This window comes from Chroicocephalus ridibundus, chromosome 5 (assembly GCF_963924245.1).
Source record: "Chroicocephalus ridibundus chromosome 5, bChrRid1.1, whole genome shotgun sequence".
In the NCBI taxonomy this organism is placed as follows: domain Eukaryota; kingdom Metazoa; phylum Chordata; class Aves; order Charadriiformes; family Laridae; genus Chroicocephalus; species Chroicocephalus ridibundus.
In genome coordinates, this window is record NC_086288.1 from 35148430 (window position 1) to 35176034 (window position 27605).

The 27605-nt window shown below is 44.9% G+C and overlaps 1 protein-coding gene across 2 annotated transcripts; it reads right to left on the bottom strand.

Annotated features, from left to right (window-relative positions):
- Positions 1-413: 413 nt before the first annotated feature.
- On the bottom strand, positions 414-20635 carry TMEM154 (transmembrane protein 154). Of its 2 annotated transcripts, none has more exons than XM_063336096.1 (6): positions 20490-20635; positions 11019-11330; positions 9227-9254; positions 7970-8055; positions 6375-6435; positions 414-2576 (listed from the first exon to the last, which is right to left on the bottom strand). In XM_063336096.1, exons 1-6 carry the CDS (start codon positions 20554-20556, stop codon positions 2561-2563), a joined length of 570 nt encoding a protein of 189 aa, XP_063192166.1. In that variant the 5' UTR covers positions 20557-20635; the 3' UTR covers positions 414-2560. The 2 variants fall into 2 exon arrangements, with proteins under 2 accessions (XP_063192166.1, XP_063192167.1); XM_063336097.1 differs by lacking the exon at positions 20490-20635 and adding an exon at positions 17882-18011.
- Between the last annotated feature and the right edge of the window lie 6970 nt (positions 20636-27605).

Here is a 27605-nt window from a genome sequence, read left to right on the forward strand (position 1 = left end):
CTTGATGTAGAAATTGATTAATCGTGAACTCTGGAATAAGAATTAATTCTTTTTAATGTGAGTTCACAGAATATGCATTCCTCAAGCTACACTTAAACCTTTTTTTAAGAGAAACTAAGTCTCTGAGGAACTTATTTGAAACTGTACAGCATTTTATCTAACACAGGGACCATCTGGGTTTAACACTAATTCCAAACAAACAACAAAACATGTGCATGACACCGCCTCTTCTCAAATGCCATAGCAGACTGAGTTACTGCATTATGCTGTCCTAGCTGCTCTGCGTAGCTAGGAGAGGGTGAAGGATCATCGTGTCAGAACTGACTTATGCTATATAATGCCATTTTTTGGGGAGGGTTGGGTAAATTTCAAAAGTTTGGTTTTTTTTTTTTTTACAAAAAAAAATGAGACTTTAAGAAAGGCAAGGATTCCAGTTCTTCATTGTCCCAGCTGTTCTTTAGCCCCCTTCATGGAGAAGGCGGTGGCTGCTGGATGTGGAGCTGTGTGGCCTGAAGCCAGGCAGGGCAGGAGTCACCACTTGGGCACTGAAGCTGCAAACTGCTGGGCCACTGTGGGCTGCCCTCCAACCACACAGCCGGTAAAGGTCTCAAAGTACATCCTCTTTCTCCTGTACTGTTAAAGAATACATGTTCTCTTTTGGGCATCTTCAGGCTACTGCTTGGCAAACTGTAGGAAATCTAAGCGTAACATCTTCGTTGGAAAAGAGATGCTAACAAAGCTGCTACCGGAAAATATTTACTTCCATTTTAAAAAGTTTTCTATATTTCAGGCTTTCACTTTTTCCACCTTCTGGTTGCATTATTTTAAATCAACATTCTATAGAATGAATTTACTGTCAGGAACTTGTGGAAATTTAAAAATAAAAAAAAATGTGGAAGATGAACTTGAAACAATATTTTCAAAGTTAAAGATCATCCAAGCAGGGAAAATTAATTTACCATCACTCAATATTAAATCCAATATTTGCAATAAATTGTTTTGGAAGAATTGAAGGAACCTTTTACTCTTTGAGGAAATTACTAGTCAAGCCATATTCGGCAACAAATGAATATGGTTAGCTGTAAACATTTTTTCCTTTTATATTTTGGCACATCCTCAATTACTCACAAAGCTGAACCCTCCTCTGTATCTGTCAGCTGTTAGTGACACTTAGTTGTCATCCCAGAGGCCTGGAGTGTTTGCTCTCTTTACCCAAGCTGTGTCTGATAGCATATTAGTGAAATACTTGCAGGCAAACCAAAACTGATCATATTAAACACGTATTGAGTGGGAAGAAATTATACATTTAAAAAGATGAGAATGGTAGATATGAGGATGAGGGTAGAATATAGGATTTTAAATAAGGCAGGGGAAGATTTGCACAGACAAGGATCCACTTCCAAGTGCGTGTTACATATTTAAACTACATCCATAAGAGACATGCCACCTAAAATCAATGGATGCGATTACAATATTTATATGCTCACCTTGAGGTATCTCAAGAATCTGACTTTTTTTCTTTCAGCATGATTAAAGGTGACCAGGCACATTTAGAAGTCAATGTCTTTCAGATATTCCAAGATCAATATTCAAAAACAGAAGCAGCAGAGATCTTACTGCATCTGAAAGCCTTGACCAAGTGGTTACGCATAACAGATACTTATCTAAACTTGTGTTTTGTGTGAGTATTGAATTGCTCAATTTGTCAACCTTTCTTATTTTTTAAAAAAGAAATATTTTCATGTTGGTTATTCCTGAAGTAGGTGGTGGTCAGAGAAGAGCAGTGGGCAGGGAGAAGGGTTAAATGGTGAGAGGGAGCCCAGGGTACCGCTCTCTGTGGAGATAACTGCACTGAAAGGCAATCTTGAAATAATATTTTTCATTTCTACAATGCCTTTAACTTGAAAACCAAAAAGAGTGCTACAAAGACCATGCCCTTGCTGGGCTGCAGTTGCTTCTGTCAAATCCTCTGAGAGGCTTTTCAGCTGCTCTGTCTGTCCTCAGAGCTGGTCTGGCAGTCCCACTCTGGTACCTGCCCAGCAGAAGCCCTGTGCAAATCAGCGTGCTGTTACCAAAAAGCAAATTGAAAACACAAACATTGCATGGGCGTAAGGTTCACACCCACCAAACCAGGGTAGTCTGGATTTATGGATGCTGTTTATAGTTTTAAACAACACACACACAAGATACGAAGAAACCAACCAAACTTGGGAAAGAAGTGGTTCTGCATGATACACAACTGAAGTGTGACAGAAAAATGGACTATTTTGAGAATTATTTTTTCTGGGGGGAGAGGCTTCTCTTCATTTGTGATGAATCTCATTGCAGAAGGAACTTAAATCAGTCTCTCATCTTACTACAGTGCTTTTCCTTTTTCCTGTTCTTTTCTTCCCCTAGGTGACGTTTCCTTTCTGAAGACTGTATGGAGCAGGACACAACAAAAGCATTTGCTTCTCTGGCCTTTTGAGATGAATTATATTTAAATCCAGTTCATCCAATATCTGGGGGGTCGTTAGCTTGTGCGCGGCTTCCCTTTAACCAGTTCTTTGCTCTTCTGACTTCATGATTCACCATCGCTGCATATACATGGAAAAGAAAAAAAAACACACCAGTGTCGTGCTGTTGGGTTAGTTGTCTCAGCGGGAAATTATATGCAAGAGTATCTCCGGAGCCCATGAGAAGGCGTGTTATCAGAAAACAAATGTCATCCATGCAATGCATGAAATGGCCCCATCAGTGGTGCTGGATGCTGGCAGCAAGGGCTGCTCTGATTTTTTTGTCTGGGTAGTGGTTACCCACTGCATCCTTTCTGCTGTTGCCAGGCCAGGACTGAGCAATCAAGTTGCCCTCTTTCCACAGGGGAGGATAATTTTTTACAGGTGGAATGTTTGTATTAAATCTGGCCCCATAACAGGTGAATTTTCTCTTTGACCCCCTGGTTTCTGCCTAGCTAGCTTGCTGCCTAGCACTTTCTTAATAACTTTTGGTTCATGCCAACGTTAAAAATGCCACACTTTTTTTCAGCTGGTTAAATTTCAGTCAGCATTAACAGCAGGGCTTTAAACCATCTCTGAAGTTAAAAAGGCCACTCATAATCTTAATATTTTGCATGGTTTTTTAAGTACCTTGCCAAACTGAAGCACAGCCTGGCAAAGGAGTATTTCTTTCTGCACTGACTTACTCCCCACCCAGAACACCCCTCCATAAGAAAGTCACCCTTTTTTGGACAGAAAGACTAGGAGGGTGCCCAGCAGCACCCAAGGGAAACCAAACCCCCTCGGGAGGTGTGATAAAGCCGGGGAGGATTGCTTCATAGCACTTGGCAGCTTATAAAGACCCACGCTGTAAAGGGAAGAGGCTGCTCTTCTGTTTTGCTGGAGGCGTAAAGGTCCCCGGAGAAGAGATTGGTCTTGCAACCGCTTGTGCACCATCGGAGCATCAGCCCTCGCCTGCACAGCACGGGCAGACTTTGGGGCTCTCTGCTCAGGCACAATCAGGATTTTAGCACTAGGTTTCAGAGGCAAGATATATTATTTTTAAATATATATTTTTTTAAAAAAATGTGTATATACACACATATATTTTTAACTTGGCTTATGTGCAGGGCAGATGACCTCCACCTACAAAGGAGCCCAGGCTGTCGTATCTTGCCTCTTGTGCACAAATCTGCAGCCTTGATGCTCCTGAGTATGTATTTTTGCCATAATGATAGCTTGTTTTGGTTTACTTCATAGTCTTTCACTTTTCTTGCCTAAAACAGCTGTTGAAAACCTCTATTTGTCTGTACATAGTTCTCTCTCTGACATTATTCAGCTAAGAGTTTGGTCAGGAAAGCAGCAGATCTTGGTCTGATAAGGTTCAGTTGCAGAAGTAAACAGGAACAACTTTTGTTTGTTTGCTTACCAGGAAATCCCACCACTTCAGGTACCTTTTCACTTTGAAATGAAGCACATTTCAAAATTTCATGTAAAATGAAATTTGAAAAAGTAGTTTTGAGTGAAGGGGAACACTTAACTTAGAAATATTTCCCCACCACAGGGTTCTCTTTTTTTAAACCTTTTTAAAATTTTATATTAAAAAGTCACTTACTCTGAAAAGTAGTTTTGGAACAACTTTCACTCTGAAAATGTCAAAATGTCATTATTGAAACATTTAGTCTGAGACGTTTTCAAAATTATATCTTATCAAAATCAATTCATAGCTCAAAACATTTGGGTCTTGATGAACTCCCCCCAGCATCTTTATGAAGCAGGAAAACAACACTCGGCCAGCTGTGTTCAGTGAGGCCTTGAGATCTTTCCCTATTTGAAATATCATCAATAAAATCTAAAAAAAGGAACCACCATAATTTGAGAAGAAATTTGCCCAAGCAAAGCAGTCTTTCAGAGTCTGAAATTGAAACTAATAATCTTGTGCTTTGTATTCAACTAATAGCCTTTGTCGAGCAGCTCTGAATGTTTTAGAGAGAAATTCCCCCTTTTTATTTGCATTTGTTTGCCTTCCTACAAATTAGAGGCATAAATTTCTCTACAATCTGATCCTAAGATACCAGTCATGAGAAAATATGCTTAAATAATGTGTGTACCTTCACTCTGACTGAAGCATACTTATCTGCACAGGGCTGCTTTTTTTGTGAAGGCTTAAGCCTCGCTATAGCGCTTTGAAGTGACAATATCTGTATTTTACAGGCAGGGAACTTGAGGTAGGGTATAGCCCAAAGACACCTTTGGCCAGTCAGGAGCAAAAAACCCCACCTTCTGATGGGGTTAATGCAAACCCAGTACAAAAGCACTTTAGCAAGGAGGATGCTTAAAGTGTCAGCTCAAGCTGGTAGGTCACGATGATTTTTTTCTGAAAATTGACTGTTTAAGTTTTGGAAAATAAACTTGATGCTCAAGGTGTCGTTGTGCCTAAAAAGCCTTTTATAGTACAATTAACTTCTGGTGGTGTTAGCGTATGACTCAAGCACACTTTGTCCTATGCTCCCTCCTATAGCCAGCGGTACGCTCAGCAAATCTGTTTTTATAGAGCCACTGTACAGCTGCCTCTCCTTAACAGTTTTCCCCCTCTGAGTTATCATTTAGAGGCTGGAAGGGAAGACCCAGATGGCTAGGGAATCCAGCATCTTTTCCAGCTGCTCAGGGTAAAATTATTGTGCTCGCTTGCATCTGGAACCCAGGATTTTGTGGTTGTTTTTTTTAAAAAAACAAAACAAAATCCAACAACAACACCCTCCCCCCCGCCCCCAACACAACAGCAATGGTTTCTCTTGCAATAAGCATAAGCAGAAACCTTTTAAATACAAATAGCTGCAGTGGAGCAGCCCCGTCCAAAAGCCACCCTGAAACTATGGCTTTGGAGCAACCAAGTTGCAAACTCTCCAGCAGCAGTGATTTCACATCACCACTATTTCACTCCTGAGCAAGGAAACTCAGAAGAGAGGGAGAATGGGATATCATGGTGGTCAACAGTGGGAAGTGCAGCTCCTGTCAGAGAGGCATGTTGAGCTGAGTTATCTGGTGCCATGGGAAGGGGAAGACCTAGGTCCTCCTCCTGCCACCCCTGCCTGCTCCTGGTTTTGCCTGCTTGCGTCTGCTGCTTCCACTGCACCAGGGGGTTTTTTGGCACATAGGGTGGTTTAATCGTTTGTTATTGTAACCTGGCACAGAGGAGCTGCTTTACCCACTTCCCAAAATGCAGCTGCCATGCAAGTGTGCAGGCAAGGGCGACGTACATCCCCCTTGCTCCCAGCAGGAACCAGAATCTTTAACTAGGGAAAATGTGAGTTTGAGAGGGGTTTAGGAGTTCTGGCCAAAACCCTGAGGAAACCAGCTAGAAAGTTTTTAAGTGTACAAGCTGTTCATTGTTGTTCCTCTGGGATCTCTGCTCGGGAGGGGGAGATCCTTTGGGCTTCTCTTGGGGTCTGACAAGCCCCTGCCCGGCAGGTCACAGCTCCAGCCAAAACATCCTGGCAGCGGTTCTCAGGGACCTACAGGCACCTGGTGGCAGAGGGGAGCTGGGCGTCTGCGCCGGTGGGGAGGGAAAAGGAAGCCACGCTGAATGCTTGTATTAACACCTTGGGAAACTGTGATTAAAGTCTGATCAGCGAGTGAAACTCCATCTGTGCCATCTGGTTGTCTGTCTTGCACAGGTTTACAACCGCAAGATTATTTAGTGGTGCAATTTACAGGCAGGGACCAGTTTAGAAATAAGAGCGTCAAACCTTTTCTTTAAGTTGAAATCAAAGTCCCTATATATAAAAACTTTAAAACTTAAGTAGACCAAAGAATTACTCTATTACATATGAAAAAATTAGATAATTTTGGAATCCCGTTGACCGTATTTATTCAAATAATATAATGAATTTAAAATACCTTGGATTAGCAATTGATTCTTTTTCTTCTTCTCTTACAGTAGGCAAACACTCACAGTCAGCTGAAAAAGGGTAAGAAACAAGACTATGGTTACTCTTGGCAGTGCTTCTACATTTATTACAAAATTGCATAAACTTTTATCATGCAGTCTCTCTAGAATGTAAAACTGCAGATGCTCTTCTGCACCCTTTTATCTGTAAAACATACATGGTCCCCATAGCATAAGTGTTACGTGTTTTAAATCCTCCTTCCCTTTGATAGATGTTGCTGTAATTTCTTTGTATATATTTCAGTTGTTTATGTACACCTAAACAAATGAATTACTTTTGAGGACTGTTTCCTATAAACTAGCATAGGGAGGATTATTTGTTAATCTCCCACTGCTTATAGTTGCACCTATGCTTTATAGTCCAGCCGGGGATTTGGGGCTGGGGTTTAGGGAACACTAACAAAAAAAAAAAAAAACCCTGTATGTAAACTATTTGCTCCCTTCTGTCCACAGAATTTTAAAAAATATTTCACAGCACTATTTCATGGTGTGCTATATGTACTGTCTCTATTTCACCGCTGCTGCTTAGCACACGTTTTCTGCTAGAACTTACGGACCATGAAGGTCAAAACCCCATCATGTGGAGCACTGTGCTAACGCAAAGAAATGCTCCAAAGAGTTTTATGTCCTGAAAAACAAAGCATCCCTAGGAGGTCAGGCAAATGAGCCATTTGGACATAAGGCAAGGGAGCAAGAATGAAAAAAATATCAGGGCTTCAGCATTTCCTAGCCAGTGAAAAGCTGTTAGCAGTTCAAAATCAGGCCTTGGTTAATTCACTGCATTTTTTGAGGAGCGCCTTGGAGGATGCAGGCTTCTTAGAGATTTTGACCGGGAGATTTCTGTTGTGAGGAAAATGGGGGGGGAAATACATGCTGCTTAGAAGTAGCTAAGAAGGAGCTGAAGATGCTGCTGGTAGTAGTTACCACAGGTACTAATTGCTCCATGGGTTGACTGATAGACTTGCAAGAGAGGACGTAGATGGTGAACGGTGCTGGCAGCAAAGAGCAGCTTGCATTTCATGCAGTAGAGATGGCAAGCGAGGGAAAGAGGACAAAGAGGGGAGGGATGTATTCATAGGATCCTGGCAGCAATTTTAAGTAAATGGTGGTCTGAACTATGAGTAAATGCATGTTTCTTCTCCAATAGCACGATGTGGAGCACAGAACTGTAGAAACTCTGAAGACTGAAAAGACTAGATGCTTCAGAGAAACTAGTATTTTGCATTAAAAATGTGTATTTAGAAATATAAATAGCATTCACAGCTATACGTGTGTTTAATAGAAGTGTCTACTGGAAACTCAAAACATTTATGATATTCCATCATATGTTAAAAATAAGCTCCCACACAAACTAAAATACTCTTCTGAACAATTCTATCCCTGACATTTGTGCTGCTATTTTTGTAGCAGGGAGTCAAGAACACAACTAAAAATGTTGAGGAAAAGCAGTGACACACACACAAACTGCCTTACGTTCATTTTCTACGCATGGGATCTACGTCAGCTAGAAAGAGAAGAATGATGGAGCAGAGGGGTTACCGTGTACCATTTTTGTTCATGCTGTTCATCCATTTATCAAGCTCTTCCATTTCTATCTCCATAACAGAGGGTGTGTCTTCTTCAAAAATAGGACTTGAGAGGGGCGAAGGGAAAGAAGAAAAAAGGCATTACACAAAATGCTTAATTCATACAACTCACCATGCTGTAATTCTGTATGAGTCTTTCGTAATTCCAGACATATGTATAAACTCTGGGAAGCCATCTTAGCCTAGTAATCTGAGCTGAGAAGATGCCAGCCCAATGGGTGTGAATGAAACGGCTGGAAACTGATGCGAAGGAGCAGTGGTGAGATGTCGGACCTGGGCAGAGGTAGGGCTGGCTGGGACACCACATGCAGTCTGGGGTATGCCAGAGCACAGGGCCACTGCAGCTATTCCAGAACTGTCCCTACTGTGAACAGAAAACTCAAAAATAAAATTGTTTGCCCTGCTGGAATATATGGCAAAAGTCCCATTGCTCCAGTGATAAAAACAGAGGGCCTAAATTTTCGTCCTAGCTGTGACTGACATTGGCAGTGACTTCAAAAGGAAAGGTCATGAGTAGAGTAACTCTGCATCTATTTAAATGCCCCTGTTCAGCTTCCCTTTGCTGATCATTCCTGGAGTCACAAGGCAGAAAAGATATTTTCAGCAAAACTCCTTTTTTTCCCCTGCCGTGAAGCCAATTTAATAACTTCCAGCATTGATTAGCAAGATGGAGCTCAATAAAAGATAATGATAAAATTATCACTCTGATAAGAGCCACACAGCTTTTGGCTTGTTTTCCCAGCAGCTAAGGCATTGCTTCCAGGGCAGCTGGGCGAGCCCTTCTGCCTCACCTCAGAGGGAGAAGACGGACTTGAAAAACAGGGGAGCAAGACACAGAGCTTTTTCTGAATAGTAAAAGGCTGGGATGAGCCTGGGAACTGATCCTCTTTGCTCATGGGGCACCTCGTACGTCCTTTGGCATCCTGTGGCTGGTGGCCCTGGGGGTGCCTGGAGCAGACATAGGGGCGGCTGCAGGCAGTGGGTGCCTGTGGGGCAGCACTGGCCCCAGGCACTGTAACTCCTGTTCTCCTGCTCTAGCCTTACACCTTCGGCTAGATACTGAAGTCACTCTTTAGCCACCTCTAGAGATAGTTAACTGGAGCAACTGATGGCAAAAGGGTATGGCATTTAGTGTAGAGTTAAATTAAAACAGGTGGTGAAGGAGCTGTCAGAATAAAAGAATAAAAAAAAAAAAGAGTGGTGTTCATAAACTTTACCTTTTCACATTTTCACTTCCCAGCTCATCTGGAAAAGAAAAAAGTTGGTGTTCATAGTTCTGCTCTTTGTATATACAGTGTCCAGACTGCAAGCAAGCCTTGAACGGGGTCATGTAAAACAGGTTGCATTTTCAAAAGGCATAATAGTTAACTTGTAGATGAAAGACAAAGCATCTCATCCTGTTTGTAGCTTTCAGAGGAACTCATTATTTTTAATCTTGAACCCAGCTCATTATAAGCTCAGCCGTGCTGGGAGGAAACTGACTGTTAGCGCCGCGGTGGGCAGGACACAGCAAATGCGTGCTTCCCTGAGCAAAACAGATGTCATGAGAGAAATGGGATCCTGAAAAGGAACCACTGCTGCAAAAAATTTGTTTACTGGAAGCGTCAGGACATTTTGCTGCAGACTACAAGCAGGCAATCCGGCTCTGCCTGGAGACTGTGGGAGCTGCTCGTGGAGAAGAGAAGCCAGGGGAGGGACTTGCATGGCAGATTAAATCTCAGTCAGGCAAATGAAGCTGAACTAGCCAGATGTCAAAAGGGATCCAAAGCTAGTTATGACCCCATGACAAAGTAAAGATGGGGGGAAAAATTAGTGTAACAGCCATTATTCAGAAAAATATATTCCCCTCAAGGAATCAAGTGACTGAAAGGCCTCAGCCCTCAAAAAAGAATGAAGAACTACATATAGGATTCACATTGTATACCGTCTTAAATCAGCTTATTTTTAATTCAGTGCTGCTGATGGGTGCTGTCACTTGTTCCGGCTCATTCCCTCACTGCAGAGCCACCCCAGGGCCACAGAGACGTCTGCCCCTGCCTTAAGGATGCCCAAAATCCCAGCTCCAAGCAATAGGCACGGGGCAAGAGATCCCAGGATTGTGCTCCTGCAAGGCGCCACATTTCCCATCCCTCTGAAGGGTGTAACTGCATTTCAGGTCATCCAGAAATAGGCGGGCGACTGGGTGCCTGGTTGTGAATTCAGAGTTTGCCACGAGGCTGACATGGTGATAAGGCAGCCTAAAAATGCCCTGGAAAATGGCCTTAAAATCTATGCTGAACATATGTCACTGTCCGCAGGCTGAGGAGTTTACAGCTGCACTCTTGTTCTGTAGAGACACCCATACGACTATTTCAGGACGTCACTTACCAACTGCGTGGTTCTACTGTGACATCGCTATTTCCTGTGGCTCGACACTCCAAGTTACCAATTTCTTTGCTAATAGATCAAACTACCTTCCTGAAGCGCTACCCTCCCCATCACAGCACCCAGGCAGCCTGACCACAGGATCCCTAGCTCATTTGCTGTCATAGCCTCATAGCTCCCACACCTTAAGGAACCCTTAAAAGTGTTCCTTAAAACAGTTTTGCTTGTTTTTATTTTATTGAAGTTCTGATCAGTTTTACCTTGTGGGCAGTATAGGCAATAGAAGCATTAAATTCACCTTGCCTGAAGTTATTAAGCATAAAGACAAAATAAGTGTTTGCAGCCACACGGTTACATCCGTATGCGGTCCCCGGCGCTGCCAGGAGCTGGAGCTCAGCATGGCGACTCCCGTGGGTGTGCAGCGAGAGCAGGAGGAGCCAAGATGCAGAACAAGCTCCTGCCCAAGGAGAGCTGCGTGCCCAGATACCGCCAGCCGGGGGTGGATCCCTTTCCTGGCTGTCAAATGTGCGACTACAACCAGAGAAGTACATCCTAAATGTGGCATCCCAGGCCTTCAAATAACTTCTACTTAATGTCGAGCGCGTCCTAAAAATATCCTTCTGATGCATGAGAAGACAAATTTACCTTGCTTAGACTTTTTCCTTTTATGATGTATTAGAAAAAACATGATGAGCAAAATCAGCAGGACCAGCAGCGCGACGGGGACAACGTATCTCAAGATAGAGTGTTCTGCTGCTTCTAGGCTGTCCTGATTGCTTGTGGCATTCAATTCAGTACTTGGAGTACTTTTTGTTTCAAAGCTGCTTTCAGTAGCGCTTGCAGTGACAGGTACAGGCCCGTGGTCATCCGCGGTTGAAGAATGCGTAGCAGGAGGAGTCGTGACTGTAACGGTGGACAATATCAGCAAGCCATCTCCTGAACCATCATTTTCAGAGCCTGCAAAATATATGAGTACAACTTAACATTTTATGGGTTTTATTGGTATTATCAGTGAGTCAAAGTGTGCAGCTTTACTATTTCCTTTTCACTTGACGTCTTAAAAAAAACAATTAGCAGATGCCCCATACACACGGGTTTGAAGTCTCAGGCATCAGATGTAAAATTAGATCACAAATTCGTCACAAAATCTTACTAGTCCCGACCACGTTCTTCAGCTGGCTTTTACTGGGACACGTCAGCAGGCGTGCTCTCTCTGCATGCAGCTGTCTTGCACAAACAGTTTTGTTTTTTATCCTGCAGGTTGGCAACTGGTCTTGCTCTCACATAAAAGTCTTCTGCTTCTCAGTAAACCACACCATCCTGCTTTGCTCCTCAGCCTTGGTGCGTACAGCCGCAACCTCTCTCACCCCTCCCCTTACCCAAGGAGTTAGTAATCCCTTCAGGGAGACTATTATCCCTGATTCACCAATTCCTCCGGCTCACTCACCTCCCTGTTTCTGTGCCTTTCTCAAATGTGTTAAATTTGTTTTCACTGTGAAAAACAGAACTGGTGAAAGGAAGTCTGAGGCCTGCAGAAGCTGCTGACTTTCACTTCTGCATGAAGTAGAAGAGGCAGTAATAACACAGGGACTGTACTGGATACAAATGCACTTACCTGCTCCTCTGTCTCATCCTGCAGGCTGGAGAAAGGAGCGCACAGTAAAGAGTCAGTGCTGGGTAGTCTTCACAAATGTTAAGACTGGGGGATTTGAGGCTTGATTTGGGGTTCGGGTTCATTTAGCATCTATTTTGCGAGAAAAGTGTCTAAAATTGGCTGTATTGGTAATAGTGAAACAGGTTTGGTTTTCTTTTTTTTGGGCTAATCAAGAGCCTATGTTGACTGTCACGGAGTTTAAAGTGTAACAGAGGTATGGCAAATTCTGGGCTGATACTGTATTCCATACCAATGCAAAAAATGCTGTCGTAGCCAAAGGTGCATGAATCAGTCCCTAGATAAATTACACCAACATGTTTCAGAATACAAACCCTTCAATAATTTTCTTAGCATGAAATAAATTATGACTTTTTGTGATATGTGCCCTTTGAGATACAATGGTGGCATGGCGCAGCTCTCATTTTATGCAATAAAGCAGGACGGGATTTCATGACTTTTACAATGACATGTTTCTCCCTGTTCTTGTAAAGTGCTGGGCAGCCAGAGTTTCCACTAGAGTTAGCAAGAGCTTAAGGTTTTCAGCACCTCAGTGCTGGCATTTTGAATCTCACAGGACTGAAACCAGGAGTACTTAGCATTTTAAATGCTTTTGTAAACACATTAATCTTCATAATGGCCCTGAGAGATGAGCAGTTATCATCCCATTTTACAAATGAGAAATCAGAAGGACAAGGATGCTGTCCTTCCCAGGGATGCCAAGTGAGAGAGGAAAACTGGGATTAGAGCGCTATCTCTTGCTTAATCCACTCTGCAGCATCTCCTCTCCTGTCAGATTTGTCTCGAAGAGGAGATGAATATCTAGTGAGACTGTATTCCAGGAAACCTAATTTCAAATGAATAAAATTATTTGAGTGTGACAGCAGTGATTTATCTAGATTTTTATGCCACACTTACCACTCAGGCACCTGATTGTTTCATCCTTTCCTAAAAACTAGGGAAGAATTTTAACACTTAATAAATAATACCTAATACTTGAATATATATACTGCAAAGCACACCAGACTCTTTCACCACAATACGACAATGAAAATGTTAGTTCTTCAGCGGCACAGCACTTTGTACTGATAGTCTCTCTGTTGCTTTCTTCTGTATTTAGTATTTCAGTCGAGAGCAAAACACGACCTCTGCCTCCCTTGCAGGTAATGACCCCATACGCATGTGCTCCTCCACCCCTCCCCGTGGTCTGCTGCCTGTCCTTCATCCTATGGCAGAGGACGGGAGGGAGAGCTCCTCTCCCTTATTAGTTTGGCCACTTGACTTTTCTTGCCCGAGGTAGTTTATAGTCCCCAGTGCCTGCCGCTGCTCCATTTCCATTGCTGCAAGGTATCGCTAGAGATGTCCGGCACCGCAGACACGCGGCGTGATGGACTGTGCCGCTGGCAGAGCTGATGGACCACCGCAGCCTCACCCAACTGCATCGATGACCTTGCTTCATTTTCCTCCTCTCGCCATCGCCCTTGAAACCCCGTCGCCTGCCACATCTGATATATTGACAAGGACAAGCCCGTTGCTTAGAATAGTACAAATGGGAAAGGGTATGGGGAAAATACCTGATTTTTCATTTACTCTTACAGCTAAAATGGATTTTTCAAATGTCTAAATCCTGGTGTGACTTTAAAGCAAAAGCAAACAGTCACACCTCATTAACTGCAGGGCTAAACTTTCAGCCGCAGCGTATGCGGCGCTTGATTTCCAAGAGAGACACTTCCAGTGTCTCCAGTATTTTTTATTTGCCTGTTTTTGAGCTATGAAGCAGATTTCAAATAATTTGTCTCTGTGTGAAATAGAATTACCTTTTCTAGTCTCTAGGCAAAGAAAATGGCAAATCACAGGGAGTGACCTCGCTGCCATGTATTTTTGTTCACTTTGCATAATTCCAGGGACAAAACAGCATCTCTTCTGGGAACACCATTTCCTCTTACAGAGATCTTTTCTCTGAGTGAATTAAATATGTCTCTCAGCAGAAGGGCAGCCAATTGCACAATGTTCTTGCAAGGATATTGCTCTTATTTCCTGTGTTTCACCTGCTGCCATGACACACTTCCCTTCAGGGTTTCTGCTGGTCACCTCTGAGGGCCAGAGCTGAGACCCGAGGGATGCCCTGTCACACCAGGGCTGCTCTCCCTCTCGGGCCACCAGCACATCACATTTTTATGTCACGAGAAAATCGTAGCCTGCACCTGGGTGGGACTGCTGGCTTGCACTACGGAAGAATTTGTACCTCCAGCCCGACAGGGAGAGAGGGATTCAGGCCTCCCAGTGCAGGCACAGCTCTCACCGCAGCCAGCTGCCCAGGCCACATGAGACCCGCGTGATTGGCCCCAAGGTAGTCACTGTTTTTCATAGCGTTTCAGTTTAAAGTGCTCAAAATAGCGCGCGGGCTGTGTTGCAGCTGGCCCCAGTGGCTGTTTTGTAAGGTGAACAAAAGCTGGATGTTGCCAGGTTTGGAGCAGGGTAGGAGAGAATCTGAGAGTGGGAGATTTTGTGAGATGCTATTCAAACAATTTCTCCATGCCTGGAGGGAGCCAGATTTGCAGTGGTCATTCATATCATGAACTGTCTTGTCAGCTGCGCTTGCGTTTCATCTTGCAGAGATCATAGAATCACAGAACAGTTTGGGTTGGAAGGGACCTTGAAAAGTCATCTAGTCCAAACCTCCTGCAACGATCAGGGACATCTTCAACTAGATCAGGTTGCTCAGAGCCCTGTCCAACCTGGTCTTGAATGTTTCCAGAGATGGGGCATCTACCACCTCTCTGGACAACCTGTGCCAGTGTTTCACCACCCTCATGGTAAAAATTGTCTTCCTTATATCTAGTCTAAAACTACCCTGTATTAATTTAAAGCCATTACCCCTGGTCCTATCACAACAGGCCCTGCTAAAAAGTTTGTCCCCGTCTTTCCTGTAGTCCCCCTGTAACAGAAAGGCCACAATAAGGTGTCCCTGGAGCCTTCTCTTCTGCAGGCTGAAGAACCCCAACTCTCAGCCTGTCCTCATAGGAGACGTGTTTCATCCTTCTGATCATTTTTGTGGCCCTCCTCTGAACCCGCTCCAACAGGTCCATGTCTCTCCTGTGCTGATGACTCCAGAGCTGGGTGCAGTACTGCAGGTGGGGTCTCACCAGAGCGGAGCAGAGGGCCAGAATCACATCCCTCTCTCTGCTGGCCACATTTCTTTTAATGTAGCCCAGGACATGGTTGGCTTTCTGGGCTGCGAGTGCACATCGCTGACTCATGTTGAGCTTTTCATCCACCAGTACTCCCAAATCCTTCTTGCCAGGGCTCCTCTCAATCTCTTCATCCCCCAGCTTGTATTGATACCAGAGGTTGCCCCAACCCAGGTGCGGGACCCCCCACTTGGTGTTGTTGAACCTCATGAGGTTCATTCCCTCGGAGAGGGAGTCTGACTATAACAGAACATACATTCAGGACGAAAAAACAAGGCCAATGGAGTGAAACAAGGAGCAAGACACGTCTGATCATGTAGATATCTCCTTGACTGTGCAGATTACGGGCCCCTCCTGGTACTCTTGGCCACAGTCTGACATCTGTACTTGGCTCTCTGCACATCTCAGCCAAGGAGCAGGTGCTTATACAACAACTGCATCTTCTTCAGCTTTGTCTGGACCACCTGGGACATGCGTGCTGGCAACTTCTCTCCATGTCGAGGGAAGTGGATGGGACCATGCCACAGCTTCAGCCCAGCCCTTATTGCCACTTTCCATGCTTTCAAGAGCAGAAGGGAGAGGGGCTGGCATGCAGCTGCATCCCACCTTGATGGGGAGCTGGGCACAGCTGGAACTGGAAGCTAAGAAGCTGAAGCTGGAAGCTAGGAAGTCCTCAGGTTCCCACCACTGAGGTATTAGAGGATCTAGTCCTCAGGGGACCAAAATGCCTAAGCAAGCATTAGCAGTGCTCGAAAAAAGGTTCCATTATGAATTACAAAAAGGCTATGTCCCTATATGCAGATACCATGGTACAAGATATTATTCAGTATTTTCTACTTTAAAAATATGCTCGGATTACTGCTGGACTTTGTGTGAGTTTTGGAGGCTTTCAAGGGAGACAGGGGGAGTTGAATATACTGAGCAGCCTTACAGAGTGGAGTCCAAACAGCTGCATCTCGAACAACCAACCAACCAACATTTCTGTTGTTGCAGCATTCCTTCCTCTGAGGCTGGTGCTGTAGCACTCGGGGGCGGCGACATGAGCTGCTGGATGAAGTGGGCAAACAGGTTTCTGATTTCAGTTGGGTGCGAGGCAAAGGAAAATAGCCAGCAGTCAGCACATTTGGTTCTGTTGTAAATCATCGGTCTCCCTGCTGCCTTCTCATCAGACTCGCGGATTGGGGTCTCTGAAGGGAATTTTTCAAATCACACTATCGTACCTACTTACAGAAGAAAAAGGGATGGGATAGAGGAAAAGCAGTAGCTAAGTCAATGGGATAGTCAAGCTTATTAATTTGAAAGGGAATTTTTTATTTCTCCTAAGCCTTCTATAAGCTATAAAAACGCAGCGAAAGGAAGGCTCAGGAGACAGTGACAAAACGAGAAAAGGCTACAAAGCTGTGTATACCGGAGTCAAGTTACCACATCCTATATCACCCTGCTCCATACACACGTTCCTTCTGGTGGTATAGTCATACGACTCCACGTGGTCCGTATGATCCTCTCTCTTACTGCTTGACTCATCCCTGTTCTGCTCCTCTCCCTGCATTTCACGTTGCTGTAAGAAGGGCTGTTCCTTGCTGCGGCCAGGGCCTGCCCAGCTGCCTGTTGCGGCAGGTCCCGCCTGTCAGTCTGGCTAGAAGAGGAATCCTTACAAGCCCGCAGGCTAGCTGGCAGGCGCACAGGCTCTTCTGATGAGGGAGCACACACATTTCAGGATGGCTAATCTGCAGACAAGATCCTATTAAAATGGGGTGCTTAGAAAGTGTTATCTAGGTATAACCTGAAAGAGGAAACAACTGTTTAAGTTCATTTCTAGACGATGGAAACTGCTCTCTCCTCACTGTATTTCCATCCAGCCTCCACTGCCGGTGTTGCAAATTCAGTCACGCGTCTCAAACTGTGAACCTGTAGTCTCATTTCTTACCCCCAGTACTAAAGGTTTTCCAGGCTAATTTATGCATTTAGTTGCATCTACTTAATCTCCTGGCCTTCCAGCTCTGCATCAGGGACACCCGTGCGACCTCACGGTGATGCAGATCTCTCGCTGCTTCTTGCTCTCAGGAGGACCCTGAAATTAAAGATGCAAAAGCTCCGGAGGCTCTCCAGCTATCTCTTGAGGGAATGCAGACTGGGGTCACTGGCTGAAATTTAGTATGCAATCTTGCTGATGTAAAGGAGAGATTTTCTGAAATGCCCCTGAAGCACTTGAATAAAACACAGTGGGAGTTTGCGCCTGTGGATGAAAGGGGTGAATAGGAGTGAATATGTACCGGGAATTGATGTGTTCAGTAGAAAGGGGTTTTCACCTGCTTTTTAGGGGGCTGCACTTTGGAAAGAGAGGATGTAGCAAATCCTCATTTCCTATATTGTTGCTTTGCTAGAAAATTGTAAGAGGCAACTGTTTGATGGGTTTGATGTTTGATTGGTTTGATTGGTTGATTCCCAAGTTCATTACTGTACGGGGAACAGGTCAAAAATATCACTCCCTTCGAGACCTTGGCTTTGTAGGGGACTTTACCTAAAAGTCACTTCTCTGCCAAAGAGAGAGTTTATACCTCTGCTTATGGCACAAGCTGCTGAATATCTGCATCTTTGATAGAAGCGTTTCTTTTAATGACAGCTCAAAACAATAGCGCAGAGATACAGCCAAAACAAAGCACTACCTGCAACCATCCCAGCTCTTCCACTTGATGACCTTTCCCACTTTACTGCTCCTCTTCCTCACGCGTTTTCTTGCTCTTACACTTACACTGCAATTTCCCATACGTTTTACCGAGCACGGAAGGAGATGGCATACCCTGGAAAATGCCCATAGGGTCACAGGTCGCGTTTCCTATAAGCTATAGTAAGGGCCTTAATACTTGTCCCCAAGGTCGGCACACACCTAGGTAGCTCTTTAGGGCTGCTGCGAGGCTGAGCAGCGACCACCATCACCCAGACTGGGGAGGGCCACTGCTGGCCCTAAGCAGGCCACTGGCAGGGCTTTTTGTCTGCATAAAGCAAAGGAATGGACAAGGGGAAGGGAACTGGGGCAAACCCCATGTCCCCTCAGTGTGAAGCCAGGAGAGGGCCAGCACCCAGAGCTGAGACCTCAGGCATGCTCTTAGAGCTACCGGCTTAGAGTAATTGTAGCATAGCTGGGAGAAAACCGCCTGTTAATCATAATCCAAACAGCAAGTCTAAGGTTTTACAAGGCTCCAGCAAGGTATGGGAACAGAACCTACAAAGGCTTCCATCTGTCTATGCTGCAAGATTTAATCATACTCCTATTGCCTATTTTGTAAGTGGTTTCTAGACAGTAGAAGTGAGACCTGGGTGATCCCCAAGAGCTTCTGCTCCCCTTCTCCAGCAGACCACGTTAAAGGCGAGGACTGTGTCTGGGACTGGAGGAAAAAGGAAAAAAGCTCCTTTAAAGGTCCTGCCCTGTTGGGCTATGAGCAAGCAGGGGTGAGAGCAAAGGATTCCCCCAGCTGGCTGCCCTCAGCAGAGGGGTCCCGACCCACCAGTGCCTGTGGGGTATATAAGCCTCTACGTAAACACTTCCCCCTCCAGTTCAATTTCTCCCCCAAGGCCCAAGTTCACAACTTCCCCCCTCCCACCCTTGCAGTCAGAGTAAGCCCCAGGTACATTTTGGGGCTGGTTACACAAGCAAAAGCCGCCTTTGTGTGGGGAGCAAGAGTCCCTGCTCTTCTCCGGGTGGGTGCTCTCCTCCTGTTCCCCCAGCAGCTGCGGACTGGCTCAGGAGAGCCAGGGCTGACGGCAGCTGGGGAGAGCTCTGGAGCTCTGGCAGGACTGACTCACTCCCACAGAGGAATCCTTCCAAAATCAACGAAAATTTAAAGGTGGACCTACCGGTAGGAAGCCTCTAAAGGCAGTGGGGAGCAGGTGGGGGCACCTGATATGTGACGTCTGCCCGGTTTTAATGCCCATCATAAGGAATGGCAGGGGAGGCCCAGCCATGGGCTGGGGGGGTCAGGGACTAAGGCGTCCCTGCACCCTGCGGAGATGGTGATGAAATACTAGCGGCTGGTACGCTGCAAATGAGCTGAGGAAGCTGGAGCCTGGTCACTCTGCGTTGCTTGTGTTACACCCCTCCGTTTCCCCAGGACCTCCGTTTTGCCCTGTCCATGGCAGGATTTTTTCCTCTGACCACTTTGATTCTGAGCTACCTTCAATGTTTGCAGCGTATTTTCGTAACGTGCCGGCAGGGCTGTAGTAACCCAGGCAAGACCAAACCATTTTATACCTTGCTTAGCTCACTCTTACAGCTAAGCAAGGCTCCTAACCGCGAGCAGCATGGCAGCATGCCGGGGGGCCAGTTTTACACCCCGCTTATAGTTCCGGTTTTCAGGGAAAAAATACCCATACCAAACCACCTATTTCACCAATGCATTTTAAAACCTTAATAGAAGAAGTCTAGTGATAGCTGAGAGTGACCGTCCTCTCTCCCTGGTTTCTGGAGAGCTCCCGCTTGCTACAGCAGCAGCAAACACTTCTCGTCCATACTGAGGAACTTCGGCAGTGATTTGTTTGACACCGAAAGGCATATAAGCACATCCTGGCAAGGTTTGACTAAAAAAGCTGCCTGTCTTGTGCGGTCGCTGGCTGCCAAAATGCCAGTGGAACAAACTACCCCCTCCGAACGGGTGAGAGCCTCTGCAGCGACACCCCCAACACTTCAGCATTTTGTCGCAAGCGGCTTTTCCACTTGCAGCTCTTCGCTTCAGAAGGTCAGGACCTAAATCCACGGTGCCGACCACTTTGTTCTGGAGCCGAGAATTCAAAATATTTGTCTCCAGAACCGGCTGCTCTTTTGTTAAACCGGTTTCAGTGCACTGGGACTACGGAAATCGGCAGTCGACTTTTGAATGGAAGCGGTGCTCTGTCTTTAACTTTACTATGAAACGCTGATAATATGGGTGCAGAGTTAAAAATGTACAACAAATAATTAAAATTAGAGCCAAAATGCCTGGCAGGCCAGCATGGAAACTCTGGTTCCCTACACGCCTGCAATCTAGGAAATGTAGGAATTGTAGGATTCAGTTGCTGCAGTTCAGGATTAGGTCTAAGGGAAAAAAGTCAAAGCTTTGAAAAAGACAGGCAGCTGAAAACAGAGAGGGTAGGCACAGCTAAAAGAAGCGGAGAGCAAGTCCCCACAGATCTTCCCCATGCGTTCGGTTTGGAGGGTGTTGCCCGCTGACTCGGTCCCACCGCTGCAGGCATGAAACGCGGTCCCACCTCAGGAGGTGAAAAAGGCACTTTCTTACTCACCATCAGCGGCAGATCCTCCAGCCAGCGAGAGGGCAGAAAGCAGGGCGACGAGGCTTGGCTTTCGCATGCTGCCTCGGCGGCGCTCCCACCCGAGGGGCGCTGGGGCTGGCTCCGGCTTCACCCGAACATTGACGTTTCCTGTTTCCTGCCGGGGTGCATCTGAGCCGCATTTCTGCAGGAGATGGACTCTCTTTGATGGGTTTTAGGAAGTGATGTAATTCCGTCTGGGCCTGTCAAGCGAGCAACGATTGCAAAGGAAAGAAGCGAAGAAAAAAAAAAAGAAAAAAAAAAGTTGCTCTTCAAGCAATCACTCGGCTGAAGCACCTTTATGCTGTAGGTGAGCGAGACCCTGCGCTCCTCCGCTTCTTTGACTCCCAACTTTACCACCATCTACCTTCACCTACATGCAGTGTCATGGGATGAACATCACACAAATAAAATCACAAAAGATCATTTACGCGTGTTAGCAGGAAGGTTTCAGGTCGCTTTTCAGGGTGGCTGAGCAAGCAGATTTCAATAGTGCCTCCCCCCCCGCCTCAGTTTTCAAGCTGTAATTCTCGCCCCAGCGCGGTGGGACTCTGCGTGCATTTGTGATCCCAAAAGGCAACCCCCAAGCGGGGCTGTCTCCAGCTAATGCGAAAAGCGGCTGGTTCACTTGGCAGCACGTAACTGAGTATTTTGGGCTGGTTTGAGCTGTGGAAGAGGAAGAAAGCAGAAAACCACATCATTTTTTGTTAGGAGCAGGTGGCTTAGCTGGAAGGCACTTAGACACAGGTGTGACGATGGCCGCAGATGACAGGGGACAGAAGGTCTCAAGCCCCACCAGGATGGGATGCAGTGCCTGGTGTGGGGGTCCGTGGTGCCACGGTGGGTGGAGGTGGGGATGGGGCAGGTAACTCCTGCCTCCCTTCCTCCCTCCTCCTCATTTTTGTCCCCGCCCCGGCCCCCCTCAGTGGTCTCTGGCTGGGGGCGCAGACTGCAGGGCATGGCTGTGCTCCCCCATGCTGCCCCGTCCTCTGCGCCCACTGCCCCACCACCGCCTGCTCACTCAGAAACAGGCAAGGGGTCACCAGGGGCTTCCATGTGTCACCTGTCACTGTGTAAGAGCAACAGAGGAGCTTCAACATTAAAAAACCCAACATTTTCAATCGTCTTTCTATAAGGGGTGGGCCAAGCCAGGGCTCAGAAATTGGACCTGGGTCTACACCACACCTGTCCCAAAGCACGGGGGGTGGTTGGACCATAGGTTTGGTTTGTTCCACTGTACAAATAAGTACTAGGTCTGAAATTTATCCCTCGGTCCAGGAGAGTCTGCACCCCAGAGTTTCCTCTGGAGCATCGCAGGCTTGAGCGATTTTAAATACTTGCTTAAAATTTTCCAGTAATAAACTGAGAAGAAGAGATATATGCTGCCTCTGTAGCAGCTTCATGGTACTCCCTCTACACATCAGTCTGTGTCAAAATCTGATTTCTGCTAAATTGGTTGGAGCTGGCAATGGTGAATATTTCTGTTCATATTGGTGGGAGCTGCTGAAGTGACCAATTGTTGCTCTCCTGCAGCTAATAATTTCTCTTAACACACTGATGCTTTTATAGGTCATCAGTTATAGTATCTTAGCTTGAGTAGGTGAAAAATAGGTCACTGATTCATTTACTGACCAGCTTGTTAATAGATTTAAAACAGTTGAATGATTTAGTTAACTAAAAATCTGAACTGGTTGCCCAGTATCAGCAATGTACGTTTAAGCACTTCATAAAACAGTGGGAAAAAATAGAAAAACAAAGTTACAACATTGCAGCTACATGAAGATGAAGAGGAGCTCTGAGTTATGAAACCACTGACTGACTAATTAAATATTTCTACGAGATATTCTTTAATATGATGTCATAGCCATTCATGATAATATTTACCAGACAGAAGTGTTAGAGGGGAGACTTGTGATTGCTTTTAAGATTTTCCCGTTAAAGAATTACACAAGTTCCAAGTATTAGTAATACCATCTAATTGATATAGATACTTTCAATTATGAAAGTACAGAAATCGAGGCTACCCAGGCATCTCCTATGTGCTCAGAGGTGCCCTGGCTTTGTCTAGTCTGGCAATGGGAAAACCGATAATCAGCCATTGGGGCAGCAGGGGCAAGGACTGTCCGTGTTTCGATGAGCGTAGACTCATCATAGCGTAGACTATTACTATTGTCCAGCCTCAGCTTTTCTGTAGCTTTAGTCAATAGTAGGCAAAGTCATGCTTTTTAACAGTATTTTTATCTGTCATTAATTTAACGCATAAAGGATGTGTCATCCTCCTTGCCATTTCTTCCTCATCTTCTTCCCAAGTTTGGCACTCTCAGTCTTCCCAATACCCCATGGGCTGCAAACATTTTCTCTCCGTTTGTCCTGCCCTGTGTTTTTGGCTGTTTTGCCCCATTCTGTAGACTTAGCCCAACTCAATCATCCCTTACTAAAACATAAACCCAGATAGAAAGACTGGAAGGGAAAAGAGGAAAGAACTTGTTGCTTTTGCTTTGTATTTTTGCTGCATTTTACCTCCTATCTCTAACGTACAAGACTACATCCTTCCCTCTTTTCCCTTCCAGTCTGTCTGTATTGGTTGTAGCATTTCCCACTCGGATTCCCATCAAATACTTTTGACACACGTTCGGCTAACAACTCCTTGGTGCCCCTTGAGACCAAGAGAGCCGCCCACTGGTGTGTACCCAATTAATGATTTCTAAGGCAAATTAAGGAAACGTGACTTCGTGCCACATTACATTTTAATTAGAGACTTTAGGGTGACACAAAGGCAGCTGGGCACGCATTCAGCTATTCTAATTTTTAAAAAAGAATTGTAGAGAAAGAGGAATGAGGTATTTTGGATGCTGACGACTCGGACTGTCGCGGAAGGGCAGTTACCTCAGTCCATCCCCAGCAGCGCTGTGACCGTGCTCCCGCTGGCGCAGCCCCAGCGGCTCCCTTTTGGCTGTGTGGGAAGCCAGGTTAGCACCTCCGCCTCGGTCACCATCTTCAGCCGCACGCTTCTCTCTTCACAGCAGAAATACAGAAACCAGAAGCGGTAGCGACAACCTTGCTGCAAAACAAACTTGTGCATTTGGGAACCCAGATGATTTTGGTAAGGGGTAGATTGTATCTCATAATTTCATAGGCCTTAGTGTATTCACTAGGATCCACAACACACTTTAGCAAAAAGGAATCTTTTCACAGGTGAGACAACTAAGTTTCCTGGGTGTTTTCAGTGTACGTTACCCAGCTGGAAACACCTGTGCGTGCTTTCAGTACTGTTTCATTGATTTTTATGTTATAAAGTGCATTTCCGACTGTGCAGCTAGGCTGTTTGCTACTGTTCTTCCCTAATCAGAGACAGGTTTGCATCACTGGGATTACATCGCTGTGACATTTTCCGAAAAACAGAAATGTTTTGTAACGCTGCAGCCACTTGACTCACACTCTTCTTGTTCCTTTTTTCTATGAAAGCACCAACACAACAACAACAGCAGCAGCAGCTGAACTTTTGAGAGTGATGGAGCAAGATGCTGCTTAGTTATAGGGCTAATATTATAAACTCCTGCTAGTGCAGCTTGTCTGCCGTGGATATCAGCAGCTAACCTGCCTGCTGTGAAGTGCGGGCAGGGGCTAGCGCCAGTCAAGTTCTGCTAGTCCCCTAATGACTTATTTCTGCCTCTGACATATGTTGGTGAAAGGACAGATAAAATTTTCCCACTAGTCACCGTGAAAGAACGGAAAATTGCACTGTATTGAAATTCACTGCAACATTTAAAAAAAAATAATAAATAATCCCCAAAGCAAGGGAGGGTTTGCAAAGCCCACAGGGATCTTCTCAAGCCAGCCTGAGTGCCAGCTGCAACGGTGCTTCAGTGGGCTGCAGAGATAAGTAAGAGTTGCAGAATCAAGGCTAAAATCCACAGCATCCTTGTGTAGAAACCTCACGTGGATGGGGAGCCGCATCCCCAGCTTCAGAGCAAGCTTTGCCTGGGTGAGGTGCAGAAGATAAAGCTTTCTCTCTCCAGTAAACTCTCTCAATTCTGGATTATATGAAAAGACAAGTTACATTTTATTTCAGCCGCAGAGGTGCTCAAGAAAAAGATTTATACCTTTCTGAAACCAATGCCACCAGTATAAATTAGAACAATGCTTAGAACAATGAGATATTGGCCCTAACTGTGTATCATAAAATAACATAACTAAAATTAGAGTGATAATAAAAGCATAAAAACAAGTACCTGCCAGTTTCAAGTACCTGTCTGCTTAACTGGGCTTGTAAATTTCTGCTTTCTTTCATTGTCTTTTTCCTTATTTTTTTCCTTACACGCAACACGGGCCATTAAATCTTGGCTATAATATTTTGGAGACTTCAATAGGAACAGAAAGAAAATACAAAATTATACTTGAAAACATCCAGATGTTTGTATCTAATTTTCCTTTAACAAAATGCAAAATGGATTCAAAGAGAGACTTCTAACATCGGAAAACTCCTCTGAAATGAAAGAGACCGCAGGGTGCAGCTAGGGCCCTGGCAGACTTACGTCAAAGTGTAGCTGGACACTTCACTTCTACTCTGTTTTTGGAAAGCGGTACATGGATTTTAAATTTTGCACATGCCAAAAGCTTCCTAAGTTAGTTGTAACTTGTGTAAAATCCTAAAATGGACGATGCCTGTATTAAGTTTGCAGCACTGACTGTGTTTTGAAACGTGCTTCCTCCTGAGGGCTCAGCTTTACTTTGGGCAAAATCTGCAGCTGAAGACTGCACCTCTGAAAGGACGACCCCTCTTCAGCAAAGTCATCTTATTCAACCACCAGCGAAACACAGCGTCACTGTGTGATGTAGGTAGTCCCAGGCAGTGCCTCGGGCGGGTTTGCCCATGAAATCTTTCACCCTCCATCTTCCAAGACTCCTACCATTGAAATCTAGGTGAGACTCCGTGAGATGTACCTTTCTCTCGATGCAGGCTGGATAAAGGTGGGATGAACCCCCCAAAGTACAGCTTCAGGGTTTGTTTGGGGGGAAAGCCTGTGCTTATCTCAGGGCTACCAGATTCACGTTCTCTTTGGTGGCTGAATAATAAGTGTTCTGTCCCAACTTTGCAAGGTCTGAGCGCTCCCGAGCTCCATCAGCGGCTGTGCACACCCCACTCCCCCCTCACCCTCTTCTGCTCCCAAAACTCTCTGTTTTAACACGGAAACCCTCATCAGTTGGACCAGGAGACTGTGCCCCACTTTATTTCAAAACTATGCAAAGCACCCTTGTGAGACAGGAAGCCGCGAGCATCTCAGACAAGCAGCCGAGGCCTGCCTAATGCAGTTCTGAGAATCACGTTTTCAGGCACTTCTATTAATTCTGACAATACCACTATTGTGACAGAAATCTACAATTTATTAATCTCTTCTCTTTGGATCCTTCAAGGCCAGTGATGGAACGAAACTGAAATAAAATGCATCAGCTTGTAAAATGGCTTGGGTCAGTTTCCTGATCTTTTATGGAGGAATAAGTCAGGGTTTCACCTCTTTGCAGAACAGCACAGGGAATTATTAGTTAAAGGTTTGTCTCACTCTTTGAAAATAATTATGTAAATGATGCATTACAATGCTTAGGGTCTAGGGTGGAATTAGAGACTGAATGATTTCAATATAAATTTTCTGCAGGGTTGCAATGTATCCCAAACACCTTTGGTATAAACAATCCAAGATAAACTAATGTAAGGAACAAGTGGTTCACCCTGCAATGCTGTTGGCAGGGGAAGGTCCCCTTCCAGTCCCCACCAGAGGTTTGGGAAGATGCCTGACCAGAACCAGACCCCAAAAATCGTGTTGCATGCGTATGGATGTAATAAGCTACGTCTTGTGCTCAAATGCCTGTTCAGAACAGGAGGTGACCGCAGACTCCAGTATCAGGAATAAAGTCGTCTTGTATGGAAATGACTGCGTAGGCACAGGAGGGGAGCAGACCTCGCAGTACAGACAGACACAAGACAGACAATACAATTGTAACGCTAAAAAGAGTACCTGCTCAATTTGGAAAAACACTTCAGAGAATGGAAATTCTCTGTGACTGCTCCCGGGAGCAAGAGAAGAAACAGTGCCTGGGTGTCCGGCACGAGGATCAGAGCCTTGTCTGGCCACAGGCTTTCATGCGCCAGCTCAGTTCATGGACGCGCAGACGCCAACTTAAATGGAAAAAAGACATCGGGCGATGAATTATCTTTACATGAAATGCCACCACTGCATGCCTTACATGGAGGTGCCTACTCATTAGTTGTCACTTTCAAGTCAGTGTTAGCTTAAGATTTGTCCTGAAAAAAACCCCACAGTGCTCTATAGAAATTGAAACATTTTTCTTAAAGAGATAACAAGAAGCAAGATTGACGGAGTAAAGGATTGAAAAAACAAACATAAATCTGCCTTGAGTGTATTCATTGGTGAATTTAGTAAAATGAAGAGTAGAGAATCAAGATACTTTCCCTCAAGTAAACTAGAATTTTTTTAAACCCTTCTTATTTTTATTTCTAGGGTGCTTCAACTGAGGGATTGAAGGTTATTTTCTCAGCTGTGAACAATTCATAAGAAGAGAATAAAATCTGAAAAGCACATTCTTGCAGTAATGCTCTACCATAAGAAAACACGTCAGCACATCCAAACTGTAACGTGAGTACTAAGATTTTTCCAGCCACACCTTAAGTATCTGAAGATGAACTTTGATGTCCTAAAATAATGCTGCTTAAAAGTTGCTTGATACTTTTTTAGGCTGTGGCAGCTCTCATTTGATCCTCCCATCTAAGCCTCCCTTTCTCTATTCTTGAATTAAAATGTTCTCTACTTTCTCCTTTGCATATTTTCACTGTAATTACTCAACTTTACTTCACAAATAGCTAATATGAAGTCCAGACTAAAAAGAAACATTAAAGATGAGCTTTTTTAAAGCTACTTAGATACCTAAAGCTGCAAATAAGCACTAACTACTTTCAAGAGTAGGAATATCTGATCTGGGGCAAGTTTGGTTCCTACATACTTTGAAAAAGTGTATTTTCCTAGTTGGTCATTTAAATATCTTTAAAGGATCTAAGCCAAGTGCCCAGTTTGA